Source organism: Neofelis nebulosa, chromosome 7 (assembly GCF_028018385.1).
Source record: "Neofelis nebulosa isolate mNeoNeb1 chromosome 7, mNeoNeb1.pri, whole genome shotgun sequence".
Lineage (NCBI taxonomy): Eukaryota > Metazoa > Chordata > Mammalia > Carnivora > Felidae > Neofelis > Neofelis nebulosa.
In genome coordinates, this window is record NC_080788.1 from 126617330 (window position 1) to 126642394 (window position 25065).

General features: G+C 35.4%; 1 protein-coding gene across 2 annotated transcripts in view; it reads right to left on the reverse strand.

Moving 5' to 3' along the window:
• Positions 1-3704: 3704 nt before the first annotated feature.
• Positions 3705-25065, reverse strand: part of GTF2A1 (general transcription factor IIA subunit 1) — a 43417-nt gene continuing 22056 nt past the window's right edge. For both annotated transcript variants that reach the window (XM_058739921.1, XM_058739922.1), the window contains exons 6-9: positions 24849-24982; positions 21665-21985; positions 16122-16211; positions 3705-7990 (exon numbers count right to left, since the gene is read on the reverse strand). In XM_058739921.1, coding sequence (XP_058595904.1) covers positions 7883-7990; positions 16122-16211; positions 21665-21985; positions 24849-24982 — 653 coding nt within the window. In that variant the 3' untranslated portion in view covers positions 3705-7882. The remainder of the gene's footprint in view (positions 7991-16121; positions 16212-21664; positions 21986-24848; positions 24983-25065) is intronic.

Here is a 25065-nt window from a genome sequence, read left to right on the forward strand (position 1 = left end):
ATATATCAAATATGAATCTTTTTATTTCCTCCCCCAAATATCTGTCTTCTCCCATGCTCACTACAATCAAGCCTCTTTGGATAAACTTCTGTACCTTTCTACACCATCCCCCTTTCCTGACTCTAAGCATTTGTGGTTTTTGTTTCCTCTGTCCACCAGAAAGTTTGTATCAATTTACACTTCCACAAGCAATCTATCTTAAAGCTCATTTACCCATACCCTGACCATGACAGGTCATTCTTTATCTTCTAGTCATTCGACAGATATAAAAAAATAGTTGCTTATTGTCTTATTTTGTATTCCTTCAATTATGAAAAAGGCCAATTAATTGACATTTGCCTTTCTTCTTTGAAGAACTGACTTCTTTGTTCTATGTGTCCATTTTCCCTTGTGGAGTATCTTATAAATTTGTATGAGTCCATTATATATGGAAAATATCAATTGTCTGTATTAATAAAAGAAAGTTAGAACAAACCTGGCACAAGAAAAGACAAATCATTAGGAGGTCTCAACGGTCTCAATGTTCTTGATTCTCTGAGTATAAAGATCTAAAGGGAGGGGCGCCTGGGTGGCTCAGTTGGTTGAGCATCTGACTTCAGCTCAGGTCATGACCCCACGGTTGGGGAGTTTGGGCCCTGCATCGGGCTCTGTGCTGACAGCTCAGAGCCTGGAGCCTGCTTTGGATTCTGTCTCCCTCTCTCTCTGCCCCTCCATGACTCACGCTCTCTCTCTGCCACTCAAAAATAAAGAAAATTTTTAAAAATTTTTTAAAAAATCTTCTAAGAGATCTAAAGGGAGAGTGTTGCAGGCAAAGGGCAAAATCAGGTGCAAATGCCTTGCTTAGGAATTGAATTTTGCATGCTTGTGTTGCCAGATGGGTCCCTATGTGGTTGCCACTTGTGCATCAGGACTTTAAATGAATTCCACATGGGTATGAGTCAATGGGCTTTAGTGAGACAAATCTACCAAAGTCAAGGCAAGCAAAAGAGTAACAGGCAGGGGCCCCCATCCTCTCACAGAGAGATAGGCCGTGGTGGGGGTCTCTGATGGATACATTTGCAATCCGGTTGAGGGAGCCTGACCCACTTTTTCTCCCTTCATATGAAAGGTCAAGTACAACAAAGCTTTGTCAAACTGGTTGAGGACATTCTGGCTTAGGGGTGACTTAGACTAGGTAATCAGCAAAAATAGAAGTGGTCCATGTACATATTGACAGTAGACCCTGCAAAACTTGCTGATAGATTTGGATGTGATAAAGTGAGGGCGGGGTGGAGGTTTCAGGGATGACTCTTGGGTTTTGTTTTGAGCACCTGGTAGGCAGTAGAGCCATTTATTAATATTGGAGAAGACTAGGGAAGAAGATATAGATGCAGATGACACTAAGCTTCAAATCCCAGTAGTTACTGATGCACCAGGTTTGTATAGGGAAATAGAAATAGGAATGAATTGTTTCTACAACCTTGTGTTTGAGGAAGTGGGCTATTCGAGAAGTGCTTAGGAGGTAACTGGTATCATTTCAATTCCACCACCTTTGGAAAGGTGAAGTTTGAAGGTAAGTAAAGATTCAGAACATTCTTGATTCAAGAACACAAAATTTGTTTCCAATGTGAAGGCTACAACTACAGTTATGCTTCTAGAATTCTCTATTTCTTATTGATAAACTCAGTGCCCAATATAATTCAAATATTAATTCTTCTGGATCCCTCAATACAATTGTAGAGGCATCGTCACAGGCTGTTAACCTGTTTCTATTAAGATAGGAAGATTAGGAAAACTCACACAATTAACCTAGCTAATCTAAGAACTCCTCTGGGGCCATTATTCTTTACTAAAATATATGGGTATATAGACATTTACTGAGCAGTTACCATGTGCCAAAGAGTGTGCTAAATGCAACATATACATTATTCTCACCACCTTCACAACAACCCAGAGGTAGTCAGGTTTGGTAACATATCCAAGTTCACACTGCTCTTAATCCAATCTATACTAGAATTAGAACCCACACAATTCAACTTTTTTTTTTTTTTTAATGTTTATTTTTGAGATAGAGTGAGCGAGCGAGCAGGGGACTGGCAAAGAGGGAGAGAGAATCCCAAGCAGGCTCTGCACTGTCAGCACAGAGCCCAAAGCAGGGCTCAAAATCACAAACCATGAGATTATCATTGGTCAGATGCTTAACCAACTGTGCCACCCAGGCACTCCTTAACATCACTGCTTTTCAAAGACAGCAACCGTCTTATCTCTTGGTCCTCCAGAACTGATCACAGTTCCCGGCCCATGGGAGGTCACTACAGAGTGAATTGAATGAGAGAGTTAATATATGCTTGTGCTCAATACCCTCTCAGACTAAGAAAATTGTATTTCAAAACAAACAAAAGCAAGCAACTACTTCTATCTGCCTCTTCCTTGGCTGAGGAGTAGGAGGGTTGACACAAAGGCCACTTACCTCCAGAAGTAGGACTGCCAACAATCACTAGAAGATTCAGGTCAGACTCAGGTAACAAAATGAAGAACTTCAAAACCTTTTATAACGATATCTCAATATCAATGTTTTTCTCCATAAATGAATTGGGAAGAATCCATTGATAATTTTTACAAATGTTGTAATTCTACTAGTTTTAGCTTTGGGAAAATTCAACCAATTTTAGACATATAATTCAGACGATGTTTACTTGTGGGGAGAAAAAAAAAAGCTTAAAGCCTTCACACCATGTTTCATTACCATTCCCTATACCTATCCTTCACTTTTCTTCCCGCAGGCACTTTCTGCTACAGCCCTTGCTTTACTGATTCAACCTCCCAGGCTTAATTTGTTTGGTTGTAACCAAATCTTTCACTGCCTCAGCTTAATCAGATGACATTCTCTTTTGCTATTTGCCACCATTAAAAAAACGTTTTTCAGCTCCACCAATCATTTTAAATGTACATAATTACAAAATTAGTAATTTGTGACATCTGAGTGCTTGCTATTACCAAGCACAATTCTGAGAGCTTTACATGCATTATACCTCAGTCTTCAAAACCGGATTGTCATCATTTTACAGATGGAGAAACTGAGGCCAAAATGGTTAAGATCAACATAGTAGCTTAAACTGCAAAAATACAAGATTTGCTGGCAATAAATGTCTTTATTAGGATTGTTTTGTTAAAACTTGGTTTCCTAAAGTAGCAGCAGAATTTAAAAAATACAAAAACAAAAACTACCCCAAGCTTCTTAAGGATTCATTTGGATTAACTGTAAAATTAAATGCCTAATTATTTAATACCTTCTAAAATAACACAAAATATATATAATATGTAATACAAACCTCAATAATTCAATTCTCCTGTTATGCATTTACTTACAAACTCTAAAGAAAAGATTTAGCTAAACAGAATAATTTAAAAACATGTCCTCATATAATTCTATCGTAAGTAATCTATTCTTTGGAGAATTACTTAATATGTCAATTTTATCAATTTTAGTTACATTTTATTGGTGCCTGGAAAATACAACTATTCTTTTTAAAGCTACTCTGAATTTGTAATACAGTTTAATAATTCAGATTGTCATCCCACCCTACTTAAAGGTATAGAACTTAATGATACACTTTTTTTTTGATAAATGGAACTTAACAATGTATTTTCCTTTCTAAACTGTATAGTTTTATTCAGTTGGCTACATAATATTATACACTAGTAAACAAAGCAAGCAACATTACTCTTTTTTAAATAACATCTTTAATTAAAGTTTTTGCAAAGGTAAAATATTAAACTTAAAATAGGTCTTAGTACATCAAAATACTAAGTTCTCTAATTGTATTCCAAGATGGTCTTTAAAACATAATATCCTGTATATCACAGAAGAGCAACCTTGATCTGCAATTGTACAGAATGAATTTTACAAACATAATAAATATATTTACGCCCTTACACATAACAGTATGTACAACAGCAGTTGACAATAGTAGCTCAGAACAGCAAAAGGATTAGCCCCTCCCCCAAAATTGTAGCCCTGACACATACTGGACTGATTTAAGGAACCTTGACTAAAATAGTAGTTACTAATTCCACGTAGTTCTTCCCTTAAGGGAAGAACTTGTTCTTGTTCTCTTGTTCCTCAAAATAAACAAAAATAGTAAGCTCGGTGTTTAAAGTTCTTCCTTAAATCATAAAAATGACAAAAGATAGACTAAGGCAGGCTTAAAAAGGGAATTATAAACTTGAGAATAATTTCCATAGCATAATAGATTAAAATGCAAAACTATTTAACATAAACTCATGAGGAACTATTTAAAGCAACTATGTTTTAACCAATGAATTCAAAATCTGAAATAGCTGACAGATAGATGGGAAACAGACATGAGATAAAATGAAAATGTACAAAGATGGATCAATAAAATATTCCATTGCACAAAAGCTCAAAAAAGTTCAAGATGAAATAATCTGAAAATATAGGAATTTTCTCAAGTGGAAGAAAATGCAAAGTTATAAAGGGAACTCCCAAGAGGAAATTATGTCTACATTCCTGTACAAGGCATATTTACCTTTTGAAAAGAATGGTGACATTATTGCTATAAGATAACCAAAAATTACTCTTAGAGGGAGTCAACCCTTTTTATTCCTCCATAAAAGCCAGAAAAAAGAAAACCAAATCCTTGATTTTCATATAGCAAAAGAAAATCTTTATACAAAAGCTATTATATTTTTATGTTCTTGCTGTCTACAACGAAAATCTATTAGAATACGCTCTTCAAGAACACATTTTAATCACTATACACATGCTCAGATCCTGATGTATTCCTAAGAATAACATCAAGGTGGCTTTGATTTTAAGAGGCAACAATATAAATGTGATATGATGGCATTTAATTAACAGAAAGAAACGTTAAATGTGAACATTTAAAAAAAATATAAAAGCCCAATATAAAGATCCCCCTCATATAACAGACATTTTACTCTAGAAACTAATTGCACATTAGAGTTGGTTTAGCCAAATGTGGCTCTCTACAGAAATTAAATGTGCTCTCAGGCAATTCAAATGGTCTGATTATACAAATGACCACCAAAAAAGGGTACATATACTGAAAGGCACACATTTCCCCACTTTACCTAGAATTTTGTGTAAATTTTCCTTAGCACTGTTAACATTAATCTTTTTTTTTTTGGAATAAAAGGTGCCATCACCATCTGTGCAAATCTAAACAAATCTTCTTCTGAAACCTTTACTTATTTTCATAATACCAAGTCTGAACTACTTTCCCTCTTTAAAGTAACATGTTATTTTCATTTTCAAAATCTGAAAGTGGGAATCCTTGCCTTTTCAAAGGAATGACATTTTACGGAACCTAATGAAATGATTTGTTAAATACATTAAAAGCATGATTAAGAATTCAAGTACAGTAAAAGAGAAGCAAGTGGCATTCTTATAGCAAGCCACTATAATAAAACTAAAACATTCTATTTGATTAAAAAGGAACACGATGCAGTAATATATAAGAGCACAATTTGGTATGCAGTGTTGTTTGGACCAGCTTTCAGAATTTTCACAGGTAAAAGAAAAGCATTTGCCAAGTATGCCATAATTAATATGCAATATACAGGTGCAAATACAAATGGTTATTTCCTGCTTCAAAATAGCCCTAGTGAGTCATTCTGAAAGCAGTGGTTGTTCATGTTTGAAAATGTTATAAAAACAGGCCAGTATACAATTCTACTATGAATACAAATGTTTGTCTACATAGAGGGCCCAAAACATGAGCTTAACATCATATAGTAATCCAAGGTTCAGTAGCAGAACTACGATAGCCAAAGGGTTTCAATCAACATTGCAGCACTGCTAAACTTTTATAGGTAGTTCAGGTCATTGACTTCTTCACTGGGTAAATATAAACCCCACTAACAACTATACTGAAGGACAAATGAACAACAGGACTTCTGTGATTTCACCCCCTCCCTTCTCTTCTCCCAGTCTCACTAACAAAAAGAAAAAAACCTGTGTGTGCTTTGAGAGTAGTGGGGTAAATAAACCTCGCCTCCAAAAAACTAAATAGAGTAAAAATTAAAACCGTATTACCAGTTAATGGCATCTAAATAAAACCTAACTACTAGCATGCTAGAAACCATCATTTACACCAAAGTTCAGAACATAAGTTAAAGGGTCCAAGATGGTATGTGGGGTGGGAAGTAAGTACGCACGCACACGCGCACACACACACACACACACACACACACACACACACACACAAATTGATTTGCCTTTTTGAGAAGTTTAAAGATCTGTGTTAAAAAAACAAACATATAATAGCTCACAGTTTCTCTTTGCAATGTAAAGCGTTTCTATGTTACTTCTAGAGACACATATAAAGGCAAATAAAAAGGAAGACAAAAATGGAAGACTTAAAAAAAAAAATCAATATATGAGTAACTTTACCACATGTGAATTTTGCCAAGATAGACCATGAAAAGAATTAGTTATAAGAAAATATAGGTGAAGACAAGTGATCCTACAGTTCTCCCAGGCAACTAGTTCACACGGAACACAGCACTGCCACATTGTTCTTTAGAGCCCCTTAGAGAATACAGAGCTGTGTATTCTTAATATACATATTAAATTTCTATTATTCTTAATATACAAGTCAAATTTCTATGCTTTCTTCTCGATGTGCAAACTGGAGCCCATGTATACATTATCAATGGCCTGGAAGGGCCACCAAATCAAAGAGAGGTAAATATGTACTTAGTGGCCCATCCCCCTCTAACCCCCAAAATTTCCCCTCAAATTACAAAGTTGCAATTAAAAGTGTTTTTTTTTTCCCCAATTAGAAGAGTTTTTAAATTCTTTACTAGTAAATACAGGAAACTTTAATAGTTACTAAATCGTTTAAGAAAAATCCAGGTCCTCACCACCTGCCCAATGAATGCTTCAATCAATACAGAGTATTATCTGAATATTTAGCTTAAAGATTAAACACATATATAAGCATATTCTTCAGTCCAACAGGAAAAAAAATCTATCTATTCACGTGTATGTAATTTCAGCTAGATGGTACCTCTGTGAACTAAAACTGTATTCCTGAGGAGCCACTCCGGGGTTTCTTTTTAAGGTATGGGACTAAAAAACAACAAAAAAAAACAAGTATGATTTTTCTGGAAGGAAACCGAAGTCATCATTTTAATTCTGCTCAACTCAATGAGACCCAAGTCTTTAAATTACATTTAATGAGAACCTAATTAAAATAAATATCCATTCCTGGGTCAAATTTTGTCTCCAAACTGTGATCACTGATTACTTCCTTTAACTCTTAAACAGATGTTTCATAAAGCAGGGAAGGAAGAGGTATATATTACTGAGGGAGAATAGCTAGTAAAAATATTTAAGACCTATTATGAGAGTTCTAAATTGTTTCCTTATACAAGTGAATTAAAATTCAACACCATAATTCTTACCCTTTTGTAAAAAGCTCACACGCAATTTTTACCAAATATAACCACATACAATAAGCAGTTTCAGGTCAATCTATCAAAAGGGAATTTTCTTCAGTTCGTTCCAACAAATATCTTCTCATTGAACCCAAGTTGGAGGAAGGAATATAGACAAAGCTTTACATGCTAATTACTGGTGGCAGGTACCTGTATTTAAAACCAACAATTACGGTTTTCCAAAACCCCAGCCTCCCCCACCCCAACAACCCCAGGTGCTACAGTTCCATGGCTTGCCAGTTAGAAGTAGTGTCTATGTTGTCAAGGTCTCTTTGTTCCAGTAGTTTTGATTCTACTGCACTTTTCTGACATGCAGAAGTTAAGTTTTGGTTGGTGTATGTCCCAAGTTTCAAACTGTCCACTTAAAATTTTTTTTTAAGTTTCTTTTGTTTATTTATAAAATAAAAGAACCAACTCTTCACCATTCTGCATCTCCAATGGCTTTGGAAAATATATAATCTCTTCCATTAAGATTCATAATGCCATCCTTGAGATGAAATTTCCATTTGTTTTTACTTCTGTGTATCTAAAGAAACAAAAAAAGAACGTAAGAGATACAAAAGATAGGAAATGAAAACCCATTCACATCAAAAAAACTTTTGTCTTGTACGTTATTGCATTTACAAATTATTTTTAATTGACAGATAACAGGTAACATTAGTTTCTGCTGCACAACATGATTCGGTATTATAAAATGATCATAAGTCTAATTAACACTCATCACTATATATAGTTGCAAATTTGTTTTCTTGTGATGAGAACTTTTAAGATCTACTCTTTTAAAACTTTCAAATATATAATATGGCATTACCTATAATCAACATGCTGTATTTCACACCTGTAGGACTTACTTATTTTATAACTGCAAGTTTGTACTTTTGACCCCCTTCACACATTTGCCCCAGTCTCCAACCTCTGGCCTCTGGCAATGACCATTTTGTTTCTATGAGTTCAGTTGTTTTTTGGTTTATTTTTGCTTGGTTGTTGTAGAATTCACAAATAAGTGAAATAATACAGTACGTGCCTTTCTCTGACTTACTTCACCTAGCATAATGCTCTCAAGGTCCATCCAAGTTGTCATAAACAACAAGCCTCCTTTCTTTTTTATGGCTGCATACAATAATATACAAATACATCATGTGTATGTAAACATATACCATGTTTTCTTTATCCACCCATCCACTGATGGACACTTAGGTTGCTTCCTTGTCTTGACTACTGTAAATTATGCTGCAATGAACATGGGAAGACATAAACCTTTCAGAGTTAGTGCTTTCATTTCCTTCGAATAACTACCCAGGAAGCAGAACTGCTGGATCATATGTGGTTCCATTTTTGATTTTTCAAGGAACCTCCACAGTTGTCCACAGTGGCTACACCAATTTACACTCCTACCAAAAGTGTACAAGGATTCCTTTTTTCCCACAACCTCACCAACACTTGTTTTTCTTGTCATTTGATAATAGTCATTCTAACAGGTATGAGGTGGTATCTCATTATGGTTTTGATGTGTATTTCTGACAGATAGTGATGTTGAGTACCTTTTCATGTACCTGATGGCCATTTTACGTCTTCTTTGGAAAAACATCTATTCAGTTCTTCTGCCCATGTTTTATTTACTTTTTATTTTGTTAAGTTCATTTATTTTGAGAGAGACAGAAGTGAGGAGGGGGGTGGGGGGGGAGAGGGAGAGAGAGAGAGTGCGAGCACCCGACGCAGGGCTCAAACTCACAAACCAGGAGATCATGACCTGAGTGAGCTTCCATACATTTTGGATATTAACTCTTTATCAGATATATAATTTGCAAGTATTTTCTCCTATTCTGTAGGTTGCCTTTTCATTTTGTTGATGGTTTCCTTTGCTGTGCAGGAGCTTTTTAGTTTAATGTATTCCCGTTTATTTTTGCTCTTGTTGCCTTTGCTTTTGGTGCCAAATCTAAAAAATCATCACCAAGACCCATGTCAAGGAACTTACTTCCATGTTTTCTTCTAGTTTTATGGTTTCAGATCTCACATTCAAGTCTTTAATCCATCTTATGTTGTAAGATAGCAGTCCAGTTTCATTCCTTTGCATGTGCCTGCCCAGTTTTCCCAGCACCATTCATGTAAGAGACTGTCCTTTCCCTACTGTATATTCTTAGCTCCTTTGTTGTAAATCAATTGACTACGTATATGTAGATTTATTTCTGGGCTCTCTTCTGTTCCACTGATCTGAACGTCTGGTTTTATGTCAATACCATACTGTTTTTTTACAGTATTGTAATATAAAATAAAATCAAAAAGCATGATGCCTCTTTCTTTCTTAAGTTACCTTTGGTTTTTCAAGGTCTTTTGAATTTTAGAATTTTTTGTTCCATTTCTATGAAAATCCCTTGGAAATCTGGTAGGGACTGAACTAAATCAGTAGATCACTTTAGGTAGTATGGACACTGTAATATTAACTCTTCCAATCAATGAGCACAAAATATTTTTTCATTTATTTGTGTCTTCGTCAATTTCTTTCACCAATGTCTCAGTTTTCAGTGCACAGGTCTTTCATCTCCTTGGCTATATTCATTCCAAAGTATTTTATTCTTTTTGATGCAATTATAAATGGGATTGTTTTCTTGACTTCCCTCATAGTTTATTAGCATACAGAAATGCAACATATTTTGTATATTGATCTTATACCTGGCAACTTCACTGAATTACTAGTTTTTTTGGTGGAGTCTTTAGGGTTTTCTATATATAATATATAATACTATGTCATCTGTAAATAGTGACAGTTTTACTTCTTCCTTTCCAATTTGGATGCTATTTATTTCCTTTTTCTTGCCTAAATGGCTCTGGCTAGAGCCTCTACTATTATGGTGAATAAAAATGGCAAGAATTAAACACCCATCTTGTTCCTGATCTTAGAGGAAAAGCTTTCAGCTTTTCATCTTTGAGTATGTTACCTGCACGTTTGTCATGAGTGCCTCTTATTATGTTGAGGTACATACGGCCCCTCTAATATTCACTTTGTTGAGTTTTTATCATAAATGCATGCTGAATTCAGCCAAATGTTTTTTCTGCATCTACTGAAATGATCTTAAGAGTTTTAAATTTTTTTTAATTAAAAAAGTTAAAAAATTTTTTTATCACATTGATTGATTTGTGTATGTTGAATCACCCTTGGATCCCCTAAAATAAAGACCACTTGGTCCTGGTCATGGTATATGATCATCTCAATACATTGTTGAATTCAGCTTGCTGCTATTTTATTGAGGATTTTGGCATCTGCGTTCATTAGGAATATTGGCCTACTATGATTTTCTTTTCTTGTGGTGTCCTTGTCTGGTTTTGGTGTCAGGGTAATATTGAACTTATAAAATGATTTTAGTACAATGTTCCCTCTTCTGTGTTTTACAAGAGTTTGAGGGGCGCCTGGGTGGCTCAGACAGTTAAGCGTCTGACTTTGGCTCAAGTCATGATCTCGTGGTTCATGAGTTCAAGCCCCACATCGGGCTCTGTGCTGACAGCTCAGGGCCTGGAGCCTACTTTGGATTCTGTGTCTCCCTTTCTTTGTCCCTCCCCTACTCCCACTCTCTCTCTCTCTCTCAAAAATAAACAAACATTTAAAAAAAAAAAAACAAACCTAAAAAAAACACCCAATCACCTCTGCTTGACTATTTCTATTTCTAAATGACCTGGTAACAACTCACCTTCCAAGTTTATTTCCTACCTCCACATTTCTCAAAGACTTTATTTCAATCAAAAGAAGTCTCATCCCTTGCTCCCATTTTTACAAATTCAATTCCTATTTCAAGATCCACCTCAAAAATAACTATTCTCAAAGCTTTCCCTAATCACATCAGCTAAAAGTACTTTTTTTTTTAAATTTATTTATTTTGAGAGAGAGAGACAGAGAGAGAGAGCACTACGCATGCACGTGGCGGGGGTTGGGGGAGTGAGAGACAGAGAATCCCAGGCAGGCTCTGCAATGTTAGCGCAGAGCCCTATGCGGGGCTCAATCTCATGAACCATGAGATCATGACCTGAGCTGAAATCAAGAGTCAGATGCATAACCAAATGAGCCACCCAGGTGCCTCAAAAAGTAGTCTAATTGTTAATTTTCAGTGGTATTCCTAAACACATTTCTAGTATCATTTCTAAGTATATATATATAAATTATTTTCTCCTACCAAAGTAAAACATCGTTTTCTCAAGACCTAACGTGGAACCTTATACTTGGCAGTATTTAACAAATATATCTGATTACTTAGATTTCAAAAACTATGTATATCTGCAATTAAGCCAAAGGGGGAATGGCAGTGTTCAAACTGGACCAGACCTTGGGCACTCCCATCTTTACTTTCATTTATAGTTTTTAGTTGTTTGCAATTCATGGATTTAAGGGGAAAAAGAAGTCACAAAATTTAATCAACTGAAATGCCCTTTCTTCCTTTTCCAAGTCCCATACATCATTCAATTTTCGGTTCAAGCTCCACATCTTCAAAGAAAGACCAACCGTTCTCCCTCTTCTCTGGTTTAAAGGGACTTCAAAATTGAGGTTAGGCTTTCATATTCGAAAGAGGAAATCACGCCTGGAGACGTTCAATGAGTTGACCAGGGGTATATTGTTAATAAATGACAAAGATGATTCTCAAGTTCTGGTCTAACACACTTTTTACTAAATCAGGTCATTTCATATAATTATCCAGAAATGTTCACTTGTACAGATACGTTCTGAGAACTCATTCCTAAAATTCCACAGTCTAACTTCCCAATGCAAACATTTCCATAGCATATTCTTGGCAAACTGCTGTTCACTGTCTGCTTAAGTAGGATTGGGGGGGGGGGGGGAGTGTCAAAGAAAAATTAAGTTATTCCATTCTGGGGCTGCTCTCTACAAGTCTTTCATATTTTACCGCTTACTGAAATCTGCTTTCTCAAAACTTCCACTTACTGATCCTAACTCTACCTTCAGGGACTTAATTAAAAAACAAAAAAAACAAACAAAATACACACACACACACACACACACACACACACACACACACACACACACACACATATATATATACCCTTTATGTATTTGAAAACTGTCATACTTTTCCCCTAGATCACTGAGTTAAACTTTATATACACATTTAATATTTACCAAATTTTTCTTACTTAGTACAAGAAAATAGAGCAACATAAAATTAAAACTGTAGACTGGGCAGAAACTCTTGCATTAAGTGGTCTTATAGCTCTGGTTGAAAAATACACTATGTAGATAAGATTCCCTTCTGAACTGATGGCATCTCCATTCTTCTTTCTGGGTCCTCATCAAAAAATGTTGGAATCATTCTTGATTCCACTTTTTCTTTTCTACCACATAGCCAGGAAGAGAAAATCTTGCTGATTCTGCCTTCAAGACATATCCAAGATTCAGCTGCTTCTCACCATTTCCAACACTATCCCCCAAGCCTGACTCACCATTGTCTCTCACTTGGATTACAACATCCTGTTAGTCTCCTTGTTTCACCTCTGCTTCCTCTACACAATCTACTCTCAATAAAGAAAGCAAAGTAATCCTTTTAGAATTAAAATGTAAGTGATAACTACATCTATCTATTTGAAACCTTACAGTAACTTCCCAATTCACGCACAAGAACCCACATCCTTGTGAAGTTCCACACCACCTGTCCCCACTTACCTCTGACTTAATCTACTACTATATCCCCTCCCCTGCATCCCCAGTCCAACAATTCTGGTCTGGCCCCTGTGCCACCCCTCACACACAACAGGCAGGCTCTGTTATCAGATAATGACAAGGCTAACTCTCTTCAAGAGGTTTTTTTTTTTTTTGTTTGTTTGTTTTAAGTTTATTTATTTTGCAAAAGGGAGTGTGAGCAGGGGATGGGCAGAGAGAGAGAGAGAGAGAGAGAGAAAATCTCAAGCTGGCTCTCCACTCCGTGGGGCTCGAGCCCATTACCTTGAAAATCATGACCTGAGCCAAAATCAAGAGACACAACCAACTGAGCCACCCAGGCACCCCAGCTCTCTTCAAGTCTTGTTCAAATGTTATTTTTTCAAAAGATCTAATAAGACTAATTTTTTAAAAACTGTAACCTGTCCCTTCCCTACCAATTATCCATACCAATTATCAGCTTCTAACATACCATAATAATTTATTATTAAGTTTTAGCATCTGTTTCCCTTGACTAAACTTCCTAATGGCAGGAACTGTTTTATTTTGTTCACTAGAGTATGTCAACCTCCTAGCACAGTTTCCTGGTACATCATAGACACTGTTGAATGAAAAGACCTCTGTTTCCTCTTTTCTTTACCACTCCTACAGAGAAAGTAGTAGCTATCCAAAAATGGGTATACAAATTTATTTCCAGCATGAAGCAAGTGACTGCAACCTGAAAGACAATGGGTTTATATAAACAAGAAAGTGTTGAGTAGCCCAGAAAAAGAAATTCCCCAGACAAGTAAAGAAATTGATGGCATTCTGCTGTAAGACAACATGCAAAAAGCAAATGTAAAAAAGTTTCAGGATCAAATAATAGTCCATATACTCAACACTTCAAGCATATTAAGTAAAATTACCAATAAAGCTGAAGCCTCAACACCTAATGCCATCAGTCTTTATTCATAATAAGAGAGAACTCTGCCTCATTATTAGGTTTAACTATGGTTTTGATTGGCAACATTGACTTCATTATTCTTTCTATAAATAAGATAATGTATTCTAAAATTGACTCATTATTGAAATTCTAAAGTTTAGGCTTCAAATATAAAATCCTAAAATACAAGTTGCTCAAACTATATCCAACCCTATTTTAACAAATTCATAGAACACCAGTGTTCTTTATCATTGACTAAAACATCAAGCCCAGCCCTCCAGAACTCATTTGATTCTACAAACTAGATCTCTGTAAACTTTACAATTGTTTATCATTCAATATACTATTTAAAGCTATTTTGGGTTTCTGTTTAAAACACTAAAATGTCTTTAGGAGCAAATCAAACCAATTTGAACATTTCAAATATTATATGCACAAGTTATAACAAAGGAGAATATAACCATTCTTATAATATGAAAATACTGAGAAGTATATTCTTCAATCTAGCTAGGGTAAAGGCCTCCCTAGCCCAATAAATCTGACCTCTTGTCATCGTGAAATTGTGTTCTGGGGGTGCTTGGGTGGCTCCATCAGTTAAGCGTCTGACTCTTGATTTCAGCTCAGGTCATAATCTCATGCATAATCTCATAATCTCAGTTCCATCCCCATGTCAGGCTCTGCGCTGACAGCACAGAACCTGCTTGGGATTGTCTATCTCCCTCTCTCTCTGCCCTTCCCCTGCTTGCATGCTTGAAAGCTCTTTCTCAAAAATAAATAAACATTAAAAAAAAAAAAAAAAAAAGAAATTGTGTTCTGGATAATTTAGTTGTATGAGGTTCCTTTCACATTTCCTGACAACAAAGATTTATTGGTATCTATTTTAACCTTAATACTCTTCCTCTACATAAATGTAACAAGAAATTACATTTATTATAACATAAGGTTTTAAGAAGCTTATCCAAAAGTCACACAGTACAAGAGTGGATGCTCTGGTAATTCGGTATCAATGGCCTCACGGACTTTATTCCGTAATCTCTCTGATAAGTTAACTGGTTTGACTTTACCTTTTCATTACAAAATGTTAAGATTCATTGTTTTGACATTTCCCTATAGTTCTCTTTGCAATAAGCATGGCTACTTAGGAAATTCATTTCTATAGAAGCAACACAAATTTAAGCTCTTCATCATTTGTTAAGGAAATTCATGCAGAGCACAAATTTTGCATAATCATGATTGCAGCTCCAGTGCCTGGCACATGTAGATACTTAGTAAGTATTTGTTTCATGAATGAGTGGTGCTTACAAACAAAAACCCAATTGCTTCGGTTAGGGTTTTCATCATTTTGTAAAGACCACTGCTGAAATTAAATTATAAATGCAATATACTCTGTAGATTTATTATAAATTTAATGATTATAATCAGCAAACAATTTTATTCCAAATTAAATGTTTCAGCAAGTAACAAAATCTCAACAATAATGCCTATAACTACAACAAAGATACTTGGATGGTAGCATCCTTCTGGAGAACTAGGAAAACAAAGATTCAATAACCAATTCTCACACACTTAGTTTAAAAATACCTAATGCTACCAAAATAAAGCAAAGGTGAATAATTTTTTAAATGATTTTTAGTAAAAACACATCTATTTGTTATCAGTCCTGCTTATTGCCCTAGTTCTGTCCTTAGTAATAAAAAAAAAAAAGGGACAATTCAATTAAAGCCTTTTAGTTTTAAAGTAGTTGAAGCTAAAGGGAAAATGGGGTTATTCCACTAGATTATTAATGTTAAAGGACAACCTCAGAGTGGCTCTGTTTACTTTGTTAACAAGTGGAAGACAGAGTAAATTGGAAAACGCCTACCTCTCCTCATGATTTTACTGTAACATTTTTCAAATGTACAGCTACATAAATAATTTCTCATTTTATTAAAATAATCAACTATAACAATGTTTTCATTCACTGTTTATACTGAATATAAGAGGCATCAATTAGCTGCCCAAATGTTTGAACAAGGTAGAACAGATATTTAGGGAAGAAATCATAACAAAAAAATGTCAGTAATCTGATAAAATCCTTACCTTATCATATTGGCATACAACAACATTTTCTGTATCAAAGAGTTCCTGTCCTTCCTCATCACTCACATCATCTTCACTGTTGAGAGGCTCCTACAAATAAGAAAGAACAGGATTTATTTATACTTCACGTGTTACTAGAAAAAGCCCCTTCTAATACACAATGACTTTGATGTTCTTTGAGAATGAAGGGTCAGATAGAACCATACACACACACACACATACACCACAAACATATTGTTAATCAGCTATGGTTAAGACTTTGCCAAGGTTACTGAAATGCCAGCAAGAAACCAAAAATTAAAGTAGTTAAGCTACATAACTTTAAAGTCTGAAAAGAGATTTCCTTCATTCTTTCAGAATAGCACACGATTATTCTCTTCAATAACCGTTTAAATGCCTAGAAGGGGACCTAAGAAAATACAAAGGTTTAATGAGATAATGGCATTATGTACCACCAGAAGTAGCAGAGTAAAAGGGGAAAAAATGGTGAAGTTGGAGGAAAAAGGGGCTCTAAAACAGGCTAGGAGTCTGGCTTGTGTATACAACACTGAGGACTAAGACTGTTTATAGTATTAGCAGGTCTACCATTCTGATGGTAATGGTGGAGGCTTGCAGTATAATTACCTAAGGCATTCAAATGAAAAGGGGACCTGTGGAAGGGTGGGAAAGGATCTCAGTCCCCAAAAGAATTAAAGACCAAGATCTAACTAGTGTATAAAATGACCAAAGATACTAAATTTGACCTCAGTTATTTGAGAGGATAAAAGATATAACCCAAATTTTTAATTAACAGAGAAAGAGAAGACAGGACAAAATAAAAGTGGAAAGGAAAATAAGGTGATATTAAGTCTATGTCTATAACTAGGCCTGTATCTCACATATATGTGTATGTATATGTATTCTTTCATTTAAAATAGATATCACCAGTGTAAATGTAAAAGCAATTTATTGAGGTAAAATTCACATAAAATTCACCACTTTAACCATTTTAAAGTGTACAACCAATCATACTTAGTACATTCACAATGTGTGCAATTATCACCACTATTTAATTCCAGAATAATTTCATCACCTTTACCATTAAGCAGTCACTCCCCATTCCCACCTCTTCCCAGCCCCCGACTTACTGCTTTCTGTCACTATATATTTACCTCTAGATATTTCATATAAATGGAAACATACAATATACACATATAACCTGTGGTGTGGTTTCTTTAACTTATAATGTGTGAGGTTCATCCATGCTGTAGCATAAGCCAGTACTTTGTTCCTTTTCCTGGCTAAATAATACTTCGTTGTATGGATAAACCACATTTTAATTTGTCCCTCCATCAACTGATGACATTTGGGTTATTTACATTTTTTTGGATTTTGTAAACAGTTTTGAACATTCACACACAAGCTTCTGTTTGAATACCTATTTTCAATTTTCCTATACATATACTTAGAAGAATTGCTGGGTCATATGATATTTTTACGCTTAACATTTTGAGGAACCCCCAAACCATATTCCACAGCAGCTACACCATTTTGCATCTCCATCAGCGATGCACAAGAATTCCAATTTCTCCACATCCCCAACAGTATCTGGTCTCTCTCTTATTAGCATTTTTTTTTTTTTTTTTGAGAGAGTGGATGGGAGGGGGGGGGGAGAGAAAGAGAGAGGGGCAGAGAATCCCAAACAGGCTCAGTGTGGAGCCTGAGACGGGGCTCGATCTCACAACTGTCAGATCATGACCTCAGCCAAAATCGAGTCGGACACTTAACCAACTGAGCCACCCAGGCGTGCCCCATATCTGTCTCCCTTTTTTCTTTTGTGATTACAGCCATCCCGGTAAATAAACATCAAGTGGTATCTCTTTGTGGTTTTGAGATTTGCATTTCTGTAATAAACAGTAATATTGAACATTTTTTCACAGGCTTGTTGGCTATCTGTATATCCTCCTTGGAGAAATGTCTATTTAAGTCCTTTGCTCACTTTGGAATAGAGTTGTTTGTTGTAGAATTTTAAAAGTTCTCTATTCTGGATATTAAGCTCTAATCAGGTATGTGATTTGCAAATATTTTCCCCTATTTTGTAGACGGACTTTTCACTTTTTGGACATAGTCCTTAGACACACATAAGTTTTTAATCGATTAAGTCCATGTTATTATTATTATTATTTTTATTCCCTGTGCTTTTGGTGTCCCATCTAAGAAACTATTAACAAAACCAGTGTTGTGAGGCTTCTGTCCTGTTCTCCTCTAAGAGTTTTATAGTTTTAGCTCTTACATTTAGGTCTTTGACCCATTAAGAGCTAATTTTGTATATGGTGTGAGGTAGGGGTCCAACTTCACTGTTTTGCATGCGGATGGATATTTGGTTGCTACATTTGTTGAATAAGACCATTCTTTCCTACTGAATAGTCTTGGCCCATATAAAAATTTTGTAACATGACAGCATACATAGCAGTATTTCACATAAAAAAGACACGCTTAAAACTTAGGGATCCAAAAAAATGTCGAAGTAAAAGAATGAATAGAGCCATACCAGGCAGGCAAATTCTAACTGAACAAAGTTGACATGGCTCTATTAATGTCACACAAAACAGACTGTATGGGGAAAAAAACTGTAGATAAAACAGGAAACTATATAATCATAAATGGTTCAATTCACTGGAAAACACATATTTAAGCTTATGTACATCCATTTTTAGGTTCAAATTATAAAAAGCATAATGAAAACAAAACAAATCCACTATCATAGTAGGAGATCTGAACATATCTCACTCAGTAATCAATGACGGTGTCAGCACACAAAAATTTCAGTAAGGTAGACATATCTTACCTTAGATATGTAAGTAGACTATCCAAAGAAAATGATTAACATCTAATTCTAATGGTACATACAGAAGACAACAAAACAACTGCAGAAAACAGTCTTTTCAAATATACAGAAGCATATGCAAATAGTGACCACATAAAGCAAGTCCCGTCACACAGATCATATTCTCTACAAATAAAACAGTTTAGTCACAACAAGAATTAATGAAATAGAAAAAAATACACTAAGGAGAATAAAGCTAAAAGTTGATTCTTAAAAAACATCAATGAAATCAATATGCCTCTGGCAAAACTGAACAAGAAAAGAAGGGCAAGAAGACACAAATAATATCAGAAATGAGAATATTAAAAAAAAGGAAATGACTACATATGATTCTGACACCAAAAAGATTATCATTAACTTTATGCTAATTAAACATTTAAATATGTAATACTAGAAAATGTAACTTATTCAGTCTCAAAAAGAAAGATACTTGAACAGAGTAAAGACATTACTAGCATCAGGTATTTTTAACAGCATACTTTAACAAATATTCACAGAACAATTAAGTATAATCTTAGAAAAAAAAAGTCCAAGGAAGATGGAATATTTGCCAGAATTCATTTTATAAGAGTATCATAAACCTGAAAACCTAGTAAAAAGAGTATGAGAACAGAAAATCAGACAGTATTGTTCATGAATATACATGCAAAAATCCTGAACTAAGTGTAAGTAATTCAGCAATTCATAAAAAGGGCAATACTCAAGTCATGCTATCCCAGGAATACAAAATTGGTTTACATGTAGAAAACCAATTAGTGCAATTAGTTATAAATAACAGATTAAGGATAAGAAATTGTATGATGATCTAACAGTTGCAGAAAAAGTGTTTAATAAAATTCAATATTTATTTATGATATAAAAAATAAAGCAAAGCTCTTAATTTGAATAAAAGAGAACTTCCTTAACCAGAGAAAAGATATCCATAAAAAATCTATAGTAAACATTATATTAGTGAATCATAGAAAGGGTTCCCTTTAAGATTAAGGTAAGAAAGGGGCATCTGGGTGGCTCAGTGGTTGAGCGTCTCTTGATGTGGCTCTTTATTTCAGCTCAGGTCATGATCCCAGGGTCCTGAGATTGAACCCTACGTGGCTCCACACTCAGTGGAGCTCGGCATTCTCTCTCCCCGTCTTTCTTTTCTCCTCCCCTGCTTGCATGCACGTACTCTCTCAAAATAAATAAATAAACTTAAAAAAAAAAACAAAAAAAAACAAGGTAAGGGTGCCTGCTATTTTTAATCAATATTGTTCTGGAAGGTTTAGCCAATGAGGTAAGAAAAGCTGCCCTTTTTAATATTTAATTGTCAATTGAGAAAACATGAAAGAATCAAAGATGATAAATATCATGATTAATCAAGGAAATGCAAATTAAAACCAAAAAGAAACACCACTTTCTACCTATCAGACTGCCAAAAATTAAGAAGCCTAACAATATCAAGTATCAGTGAAGACATTAGTACAATCTGGCATTTTATTGTAAAGTTGAAGATGTGCATGCCTTAGAATCTAGTAATTCAATGGTTAGGTATAACACTTAAAAGAAAGTCATGCATGTGTCCTCAGAAGACACACTCCAAAATATTTTATAACAGTAAACAAGTAGACACAACCCATCACATCAGATATGGATAAATAAGCTATGGTATATTCAACAGTGAAAATAATTCTAGGTATATGCAGTAACTTAGATGAACCTCAGAAATACCACCTTGAGGGGAAAAAAAAGTCAACCTGCAGAAGAATACAGAAATTACTCCATTTATGTTATAAATAGGCATTCACAAACAATATGCTCTTCAGGAATATAAATACAGATGGTAAACACAGAATTCATGAGCATGGTTACTCTGATGACAGAAGGAAGAGGGAAGAGAATGGGGATTGGGGCGAGGCACTCAGGGGACTTGAACCAAGTATGGGATTATTTTTAACTAGAGGTGGATGTAAGGATGTTTTTATCTTAAATATTTTTTAAAAAAACATTAGATAATTTAAAGAAATTTGTACTAGGATAAACAAATTTACATCTTAGGTTGCAGAAAGCAGTAACAATGAAAACTGTTAAGACAAATGTCACCTTGAACACAGTAACTAAGCAAGAACACTAAGGAAAACAAAGATATATAAACAAAGATATATGCTTCTAGAAATACATAACTAAGAAAGACTAAGAAAGAATACTTTGCTTAACTCATGATGGACACTAAGAATAGATAAAGTGATGTAAGGAACTGATATGGAATACAGACCAAAAGGAAGTCACGTTCAGCTTTTTTCTCAAGTTTCCTCTCTTCCCAAATGTTGCCATACCTTTCTAATTACTGAAGCAAAAGATTAACCATATTTATCTGTTCTACCAATGTCGTATGTTTAAACCATATCGTGAATGCATAAGCCAGAAAACTAGCATTACGTACACTGTCTCCACCCCCTTTATAAATACAACTCAATTTGATACACATTTTTTATTGTCAGCTATATGAAACAATACTTCATGAAGATAAATACAACCAGAAAAATCTAAAACCCTTATTAGGTTAAAAATCTAACTTTATATTAAAATCTGTATTGTATAATACCCTAACGGCCTCTGAAAAAATAGAATATAATTCATCAGTTTGGCACCGGGTAAAAGAAACTAATAGTTTCTCGTTTCAAGTCTTTTACTACAAACTTACTTCTTCTACCTGCCCATCCTCAGCTCCATCTTTCTCTTTGTCTTCCTCCTCATCATCATCATAGTCTTCTTCTTCATCTTCATCTTCTTCAGATGACGTATCCCCAGTTCCATCAACCTGTAACACCAATGGAGCTTGTGGCTGAGCAGGCTGGGCCTGTGGTTGCTGTTGGCCAGCTGCAGTTATCTGTGCCTGTGCCGGTGTTGGTGCAGCCACTGTTGTAGGTATAACTTGAGTCTTATTTCCTGTAAATAAGATTTGCTGTGGCTGAATGATGACACCCGTCTGTGGTGAAATCCCTCCAGGAAGAGGGGCCAGTACCTAAGGCAAAAGAAACCCATATTAAAAACTAGTCAGAGGACCAAGCAGCTCAGTTTCACGTGGTACATAGACAGACCTAAAAGCTGAAGAGTCACCAAAAATGACCATATCTCACACCGTTAAAACTACCAAGGCATAAAAGGAATGTTTAACTAGTATACTGATCCACTTCCATTTTACCATTCAAATTTCTGAAGGAAAAAAGATTTTCTGAAAATAACTGTTTCATTTACTGAGCACTTGCTCTGTATATATACATGGCAGATTCTGGACTAAGAGTTACATGTAAGTTTATTTATTTGATGTATGGATAGGTATAGTAACTCACCAACCTGCCAGTCACTAAAAGGCAAAATCTTAAGCTAGACTTTCTGACTTTGCTCTAATTATTATGTTACACTGCCTCCCTGTGGAGAACACCACACTGGAAATGTGAAGTCTTAGGTCCTAGTTTTGTCTAAGATCCCAGGTAGAGATGTAGCAGAGGCATGTCACTTAACCTCCCTTGGCTTTTGTCACTTCACTGTTATACTAGGATCAATGGTTCTCAACCCTGGCTGCAAATTACAACCACCTGGTAACTTAAAAAATACTGGTACTTGGGCCCCAGTCCTATTATTCTGATTTAACTGGTGTGAGCAGAAATATAATCATTTAAAGCTCCCCAGCTGATTCTAACCATGCAACCACACCAGATCAGACAATTTCTCAAGTTCCTTTCAGCATCTGGAATTCTAAGGTAAACCACAACTCAAAAAGAACATATCAACAAATATTAATTATATCTTTTATAATAAACATATTTATAATTATACTTCTTAATAAATAAAAAGCAGAGACTTCCTAGTGATAAATAAAAACAATGAATGGCAATTACTTGCCTTTAGTTTCAAGGAATGCAAAATAAAACAATATTTCTCTTAAGAAGTTTACAGATTAATGGTGTATAGGCAAAGCAATAAAACAACTCAAGAAGATAGAAGGCTTAAGGACATCTGGGTGGCTCAAGTTGGGTGAGCGTCCAACTCTTGGTTTCAGAGTTCAAGCTCTGGGCTTCATGCTGACAGTGCACAGCCTGCTTGGGATTCTCTCTCCCTCTCTCTCTGCCCCTCCCCTGCTTGCACGCTCTAATAAACAAACTTTAAAGAAAAAAAAAAGACAGAAGGTGTAACAGAAGTATGATATGATGTTATGAAAACACAGGACAGAGTATTAAATTCAGCTTGAGGGACAAGGTATGGTCAGAGAAGCCTTCCTAATAGGTTAATACTTGAGTTCATTTGTGCTTGGAAGATTAGCCAGGTTTTTCCATTTGGTCAGTTGGTTGGTTTGCCTGGGGGGCAGCGGGAGTGGAGGGAGTTGCTGGAACGAAGGCCAAAGGACATTCTAAGTAGAAGAGTAATATCAAGTGAAACCCAAAAGTAATAGCAGGAGAAAATCTGGAAAGCTGTAAATCAGATGGATTAATGCTTCTCTGATCTTACCTCTATCTTCATACTATTATACAAACATTATGTATTTATGTGTCTCTTTTTTAAAGTACCTAAGTTCCTCAAGAACATAACCATTTCTCTTTCCTCTTTGTCTTCATAGTATAAGAGTTTAACACCTGGCACACAAGTAGATACAAATATTTAACTTTGATCTAAACAGCAGCTGAAGCAGATAACTAGAAGCATGGCAAGAAATAAGCCTGAAGAGAACAAAAAAAAAAGATCCAAAAAAAACCAAAGATCCTGTGAACCATGCTGAGGAGTTTAGACTTTTTCCAATAGGCAAGGGGAAATCATTATTTTAAGGATTTTAGAAAAATAACTACAAATACAGAGTAACAGGTTAGGAGGGTACAAGACTAGAGTCAGGGAAATCAATTAGGAGGATAACATATAGTATTAAAGTGTGTATATATATGTATATAGTGTGTGTAATTATATATATATATACACATATGTATATACAACACCTTCACATTTTTTAAAAATTTTTTAACATTTATTTATTTTTGAGAGACAGAGCACTACTGGGGGGAGGGGCGGGACACAGAATCCAAACCAGGCTCCAGGCTCTGAGCTGCTAGCACACAGCCTGATGCAGGGCTCAAACTCACAGACCACGAGATCATGACCTGAGCCGAAGGCAGCCGCTTAACCAACTGAGCCACCGAGGTGCCCCGCTCACATTTTACACATAGTATATAGCGTGTGTGTATATATATATAGTACTGAGAGGATAATTGTATTTTAAGTGAGAAATTAAGAAAGCATGAACTAAGGAAATGATAAGAGAGTCTGAGAAAAGAAAACTACTTTCAAACATATTAAGGAACTGCAAACATGTTAAAACTGCAGTCTGAAAAAAAGGAGCTATTAAGAATTGGTAGGAATTTGTGATATGTTGCATATTAAAGGTAAAGGAGGGGGAGGATCCCACACCCCACACCTACTTCCAGAAAATGTATAAGCTTCATGAAACTAGATTCATGCCTGCCCTGTTCACTCTTAAATCTCTAGTCCCTTGCAAAGACCCTGATACACAGCCACACAGTAAATATTTGTTGAATGAATACCAGATAACTTGGGAGGCTTAGGAAGCTGGAGAGTGGTGCCACTGACTGAAAAACATGTTCGGAGGGATGATGAAAGATAAGCAAGGATAATGACAACTTAGTCTTAAACATATTGAATGTAAGTTAAGCTGTGACATATACAGGAGTAATTTAGAATGACAGGATGTATAGTATTAGAGAATAGTCTAAGCATTCGTATAGACAAAGCCATGAGAACGAGAAAGGGAACCACCCAGAGAATTCAAACAGAAGAAGAAAAAAGAACCCCATGGTGATCATAACTTATGACTCTATTACCTGTTGTATAACAGGGGCTTGTACTCCACCAGGCTGCATTTGTGGTATAACTTGTTGTTGGAGAACCACTGACTGCTGAGGCTGGAAGATATACTGGGCACCATTGGCTGCTCTGACTACTTGAAGAAGCTGGCCTAAAGCAAAACATATATATTACAAGTTACCATTTTAGCAGTAACCATCTCCAAATAAATGAATTCATGGTAAATGTCAAACC